This window comes from Sceloporus occidentalis, unplaced genomic scaffold (assembly GCF_023333645.1).
Source record: "Sceloporus occidentalis isolate IW3139 unplaced genomic scaffold, rSceOcc1.0.p SCAF_11, whole genome shotgun sequence".
NCBI lineage: Eukaryota > Metazoa > Chordata > Lepidosauria > Squamata > Phrynosomatidae > Sceloporus > Sceloporus occidentalis.
In genome coordinates, this window is record NW_028316991.1 from 3,774,370 (window position 1) to 3,781,439 (window position 7,070).

The window sequence follows — 7,070 nt, forward strand, 5'->3', positions numbered from 1 at the left end:
ATATGAGATGAGACCCGATTAAATAAAAGCCTTAAAATATCAGTTGTGTGTGGGGGGTTTTAGTGTTTTTTATATTTTATATTTTATATTTATGTTATTCATACTGTTCAGTTCTAACATCCACCACAAGTATAGTCAGGATACTCTTCATTTTTATTTTCTGTTGTTAAATCCCAGTAAGCCCATGTAGGAAGTTGTAACATACCAGGTCCAGACTGATCATCAGGCAACTGCCGGCCCTAAAAGTGCCAGGGCCACACCGTCATGCCAGTCCGGTACAATTTGCTGAGGCTATCACAAATACCATGTTTCAGGGTGAAACTGTCATTGACCCATTTTTTTTTTCTTCCACCCATTTAATGCACTTCTTTCCACCATACTAAGCTATGTGACTACAGAAAACAGATATACTTGTTTCATACAGTGCCCCAGGTTCCATATTTATATATATATATATATATATATATATATATATATATATATATATATATAGACTGAAATAAATAGACTGAAACGTTGATTGGAAAACTGCAGTTTCTGGAGTGATTATTTAAAGAAGTCCCTGGAGTGCCGGTAACTATTTTTGGATGTTTTATATATATATATATATATATATATATATAAATATAAAATGTTGTTCCTTACAGGAAATGGCTGTTTAACCACAATAAGAAAAGCTATAAGCGGTATATTCGGATTTGAAATCACTGCTGTACCACCGAATAATGCTCTGCATATGTAAGTCACCACTTGCCTATGCAATAACACCTTTACAAGCTGCAAAACTCCTGTTATCAGACACGTTATGCCCTCTGCAAGGTTTACTAATTCTGGGTACTTTTACATAACTAATATAGCATATTAAGATTTCCCTTCCTACAGGTATAGCTGTTTGTTGTAATTAATGTATTTATGAAAAACAATTTTAATTGATTTATTACAATTAACACTAGGCTCTGTATTTTTGCAGTGCGGCTTGAGCACGTCTCTGAAATGAACTAAACCTTTAATAAAATAAGCAGCGGAGAATCCAGAGTTCACTTCATTTCCTTTTTTTTCTTCCATGTAGCAGAGAAAGTCAACAGTATCAAAACTGAATTTTCTATAAATATATATAGATTTAATGCATTGTCAAATACATTCACAATGAACTGAATTTTGAATTAAGATAATTAATGTCATATTTATAGATTTATATAGATTTTATTTATATGACGCTGGAAGACCGCAAGTTCATCACCACCTTTTCTCATGTGTACACCATAAGACACTATGCTTAACATATACGCTTTATTAAAGGTGTATTACATGGATAACTAGCCCAAGCCAAGTTGCTTATCCACAGCAATACATCTTTAGGGGCAAAACTGCTAAATGGGGCACATTTCAGTCAATACCTCCCTCAATTTCTACAGAGGGTACTCATGCATGCATTATATTCATAAAGTGATCCATACAATACACTATGTAAATAGTTTATTAATAGTCTATTACACCCAGCAATCGTACAAAAATATTGGCAGCAGACATTTTTAAATGACCAAGTACTTATGGTGGAAGGATACTCGATCACAGACAATCCATGTAAACATTTCATTACATTGGGTAACAGATAGCTGCAACCTAGAGACCTCACTAAATCCTGATGGTGCCTTATTGCTTATGCAGATTAACCGGCAACAGATACGTTACGGGACAGTCATTTATACACCTGGAAACCCCACCGGCATCAGTCCAATACACCCGGGGCATGACTTCAAGCTACAGTGTCTTTAAAAGGGTACATCAGGTTACTTTGATTTTCTTTTGCCCCCGGAGAATTTGCCCCCGTGGCTCTTGCCTCCTTTGCCCCCGTGGCTCTTGCCGCCTTTGCCCTTTTTGTTGCCACCTTGAGGTTTGCCCCCTCTGCCCCTCTTGGGGGTTTTTCTCCTTTTAGCCGCGGCCTCCGCGTCCTCCTCTCTCATCTGCCTGTTCACCGCCCTGGTGACGTTCAGCGCGGGCTTCTTGCTGTCCATGATCTTCAGGATGTCGAGCTGCTTGTGCTTCTCTGCAGAGAAATCTCCGATGAGGGGCTGGAACTTTCGCTTCTTGCCCGTGTTCCTGGGCTCCTTCTCCTTGGGCAGCTTGTCCTGGAAGCGGCCCGCAGAGGCAGTGGATCGCTTGGCCACATGCATGCTTTTCGCTAGTTCCATCTTGGACGGCTGCTCCGTCGGAGTGAGCCCCACGCCAGGTACCTTTCCCTTCGTGGATCTAGCGATATTCCGCAGCCGGTTCAGTTCGTTCTTGGCCACCCTTTCTTTCTTGGCATTCATTCGCTTTTGGAACTGGTCCTCGTTGGGGTCGGCCGTCTGCGGCACCTCGATCAGCCATTCTTTAGTGTTATCCTTTGCTCGCTGGTAACCCCATCGCCTCATCCACTTCTTGTGCACCTCGTCCCACACCAAGTTCGTTTTCTTCTTCTTCTGGATGCCTTTAAGTTTCGCAAACTCTTCCCAGCGGGTCGGGGCCCTCGGCTTCGGCACCGGCTTTTCCCTTGGTAGCCGGGTGCTAGGCTCGGGCAATTTGACAACGACCGCCTCCTGCACCCTCTCGGAGGGTAAGTTCCAAAGCTGGTTGATAAGGAGCTGCGTGTTGTCCCGGGCCAGAGCACACAAGCCTCCCTCCCGGTTCTGCTGGCTCAGTGTTCCGGTCCTCGGTGGGTTCGGATCGATCGCCAACATGTTCCCCAGATCGAACTGCAGATCCAGCTCTTTCTGCACGGTGATGTTTTTCAGCTTCTCCGCCTCATCTTTCTCTGCCTGGGCCAACACATCCTCCACCGACACGACCGCCATGTCCCGGACTACAGCGGAAGCACGTGTTACCACTGTAGGAGAGTGGAAAGGAAAGGGCGATCGTTTCACTTCCGAGGAGGAAATGTTCTCTGATTGGTTAATGATGACAGGCCTGCGGTTTTTTTATTTTCAAAACTTTATTGGTATGGTAAAGCATTCAATGAGACAAAGGAACTGGGTTAAGTTTTTAACAGGTAGCAGTCTAGTTGCAGATGAACTACCACTCCCACGATCCTGTAGAATTCGAGGGTCAGATGTCATGTTTAATAGGTTGACTTCATTCAGAGGGTTCTAGATGAGCAGAACGGCCTTCCAGCAGAAGTGGTAAAGGTTAATACAGTTAGGGAATTTAAACATGCACAGGACAGGCAGCGCAAAAATGAGTAGACAGGCCGAACAGTTCTTCGGATTCCATATGTGAAAACCTTCAACTGGTATTTGTCCTGCACGGTTCAACACCGGATGAAAAGGGACACATCGCCTCGACAGCTGGGCATATATACCAAGGGGCGTAACTAGACGCCTCAGGGCCCGGGTGCGAGAATCTGTTAGGGGCCCCCTCACCCCCCCAAAAAAACCATGATTTTTACCCAACAATTTTTTTTCAACAAATTCAATTTACATATTGAATCATATCTGTAAAAAAATCAAAGAAAAAGGGGCGCATGTACAAAGGGCATAATCCAGGGGTGTCCAAGTTTTTTCTGCAGTGGGCCACTTCATCAGAATTGTATACGTGCGCGGGCCGCACTCATTTTTCACTGTGACAAAAAATATGGCCTTTAATAAAATATGCAGATTAAAATAAAGTAAAATGACACAAAACCTTTACTCTTCCTCTCACTGATTTCTGGGCCTTGAAAGTTTTGCGACTACAAATTCAGGATTCCCTAGATTTATTCTAGGGATGAACTAAAATGAAAATTCTGGACCAAAACATTCAGGGTTCACTTAGCCAAAACCGAAAATGACCCCCACCTTTAAAAATAATAATAAAAACTCACATGTTTAATAAAAGTAGGTAACACACAATTGGACAAAATTAGCAATATGACTTGGCATGATAGGAGTGTGATTGCTTACAGCAATCACACTCCTATCATACCCAGGCAACCAGTAAATGCTGGTACCTAGGCATGATGGGACTGTGCTCGCTGTGATTGCTGTTAGCAATCACACTCCTATCATGCCAAGTCAGCCAGTACATGCTGGTACAGGGTGGCTGTAAGTGATGTGCAGACCCCATACTTCTGGCAGCATCACTACACAAGGGGGGCAGCTAGCTAGGTTTCAGCATGTACTGGCTGACTTGGCATGATAGGAGTGTGATTGCTAACAGTAGTCACAGTCCCATCATGCCTAGGTTCCAGCACTTACACATACATCCAGTAAATGCTGGAACCTAGGCATGATGGGACTGTGATTGCTGTTAGCAATCACACTCCTATCATGCCAAGTCAGCCAATACACGCTGGTACAGGGTGGCTGTAAGTGATGTGCAGACCCCATACTGCTGGCAGCATCAATACACAAGGGGGGCAGCTAGCCAGGTTTCAGCATGTACTGGCTGACTTGGCATGATAGGAGTGTGATTGCTAACAGCAATCACAGTCCCATCATGCCTAGGTTCCAGCACTTACACATCCATCCAGTAAATTCTGGAACCTAGGCATTATGGGACTGTGATTGCTGTTAGAAATCACACTCCTATCATGCCAAGTCAGCCAGTACATGCTGGCACAGGGTGGCTGTAAGTGCAGACCCCATACTGCTGGCAGCATCAATACACAAGGGGGGCAGCTGGCCAGGTTTCAGCATGTACTGGCTGACTTGGCATGATAGGAGTGTGATTGCTAACAGCAATCACAGTCTCATCATGCCTAGGTTCCAGCACTTACACATCCATGCTATCACACACACACACTCATTTATTCATATACTCATTCATTCACAGATTAATTCCCTCAATCACGCATACTCATTCAAACACCCTCCCCACCCCCTTACCTGCACTGCAGCTCCTCGATGCCGCTCACAGACTTCAGCAGGGGGCGCGGCCTCCCTCTGCCTTCTCTGCTAAAGCACAGAGGAAGTAGGATGTCACGTGAACTCCGCTTCCTCTGTGCAGTCCAGAAGACCCTCCCACAAGTAAATAGCAGGGCTTGAGGTGCGGGTCGCGTAAGATCGGTTGCCCTTGCTGCCGATCTTACGCGGGCCGCATGTTGGACGCCCCTGCCTTATTTTTAAAAAAAAACAAACGGAAAAAAGATTTCGGGCGGCCCCTTGGCTTGGGCCCCCCTGCCGCCGGGGCCCGGTCGCAGTCGCGACCCCTGCGACCCCGGTAGTTCCGCCACTGTATATACCCCAAAACTCTACGCATGCACTTGCCAACTTCTGCCCCAGGTATCCAAGTACGAAAGGGGTGGAGTCTAAAGTAGGCGGGGTTAGGCAACACTGTGGCATTGAGCTCCTGGCTACCAGGTACAGATACTGGGCATCTGGAGCTCATTTACCAGCGGTGTGTATAGGTCTCCTGTGCACTGTGCACAGGCAGTGTTTTACCCAAAAAGAGCCAGGACTGTCCCGACAAATTTGGGACTGCTGGCAACTATGCATGCATGACTTTTATTTTCAAACCGCAGTTTATTTGTAGGCCTGAACGGCAGAATGTCAGTCACGCCGTATTGTGATGTTTGGGGCTGTTGACAAGAGGCAGCCAATCTTACTTATCATTTTTTTTCTACTGGGAAGCTGCAGCATGTAGTGGAAAGTTATGTTTGAAGGAGTCAGCGCAGATCAGTCATTTAACTCCTAACATAGGGTTTGCTCAGTTGTGTAAATCATAAGGCGAAAACAAATGACCGTCACATCTATACCAAAACCATAGAAATTAATAAGTAGTTGGCACCCCTTTGCAGCTATAACAGCTTCCACTCTTCTGGGATGGTTTTCCATAAGATTTTGGGGAGTTTCTGTGGGAATATTTGCCTGTTTATACAGTAGAGCATTTGTGAGGTCCGGCACTGATGTTGGATGAGAAGGTCTGGCTTCCAATCTCCGTTCCAGTTCATCCTAAAGGTGTCTGATGGGGTTGAGGTCAGGGCTCTGTGCGGCCGGTCAAGTTCTTCCTCACCAAACTCCAACCGTGTCTTTATGGAGCTTGCTTTGTATGCTGGGGCTCAGTCATGCTGGAATAGAAAAGGGTCTTCCCCAAACCGTTCTCACAAATTTGGAATCATAGCATCGTCCAAAATGTCTTTGCATTCTGAAGCATTAAGATTTCCCGTCACTGGGGCCCAAACCCTGGAAAACAGCCCCAGACCGTTATCCCTTCTTCACCAAAGCTTACAGCAGGCACTACACATTCTCCTGGGCTTCCTCCAAACCCACATTCATCCATCAGACTTTCCAGTAATGAAGCGTAATTTATGATTGCAGTGAACATTTCCACTGCTCCAGCCGGCCATTGCCATTGCGCATAGTGATCTTCGAACTGTGCCGTGGAAACCCATTTCACGAAGATACAAAGTATTCCCTTATTCATTGTTTTTTAGGGGTCTCCCTGGGAGTGGATTGTCCCTTTAACATGCTAGGGACCTGTCTTCAACCAACATATCTACTGGCACTTTACATATACACTGTGCGATGAATGTATACTACGAAATCACTAGTACATGTGTATATGGTGTTCTATTTAACTCTGGAGGATGAGCCGCCTCTCCTCGTCTCCATACGGTGCTGTGACTCTGCGGAGAGGATTACTGACGTCCACCCAGCCGCCATATTTGTAGACGTTATGCCATATGATTGTGTCTCTATAGAGGCAAAGGTTGGAAATGTAAAGGTGAGCATGATGTGTAAGGTGAGATTTTACCCTCTAGTGAGACGATCCCCACGATGACAAGTGCGCTTTCACCCCCGTTTATCTTTTGTTTGCTTTGTGCTCTACTTTAGTGGCTTGTTTAATTGCCAAACACGCAAACCACCAAATGTTTACGCTTTATTCGTCTGGCTGCAATTGAGTGATCGGCAAGACGTTTTTTAATCTTCACATCATTCTGTAACTACTGAGAGAATGGAGAAAAGCCTTGGACGTGATATACTCCATTCTTTGTGATGTGTATAGAATAGAAGCCTTTCCGTATAATGACCTCTTCCCACAATCCCACTTGTGCTTACAGGATTTGTTTAATACTTAACTAAACCACTTGATTTGCACATTCTTCAGAAGGTGGA

General features: G+C 45.0%; 1 protein-coding gene across 1 annotated transcript; it reads right to left on the bottom strand.

Moving 5' to 3' along the window:
- Positions 1–1,790: 1,790 nt before the first annotated feature.
- LOC149305448 (ribosome biogenesis regulatory protein homolog) lies at positions 1,791–2,834 on the bottom strand. Its single transcript, XM_089477513.1, has one exon. It carries the CDS (start codon positions 2,832–2,834, stop codon positions 1,791–1,793), a length of 1,044 nt encoding a protein of 347 aa, XP_089333639.1.
- Between the last annotated feature and the right edge of the window lie 4,236 nt (positions 2,835–7,070).

Bases quoted from the DNA above. Each gene is read 5' to 3' on its own strand.
- LOC149305448 (XM_089477513.1), bottom strand. From the start codon at position 2,834: ATGGCGGTCGTGTCGGTGGAGGATGTGTTGGCCCAGGCAGAGAAAGAT.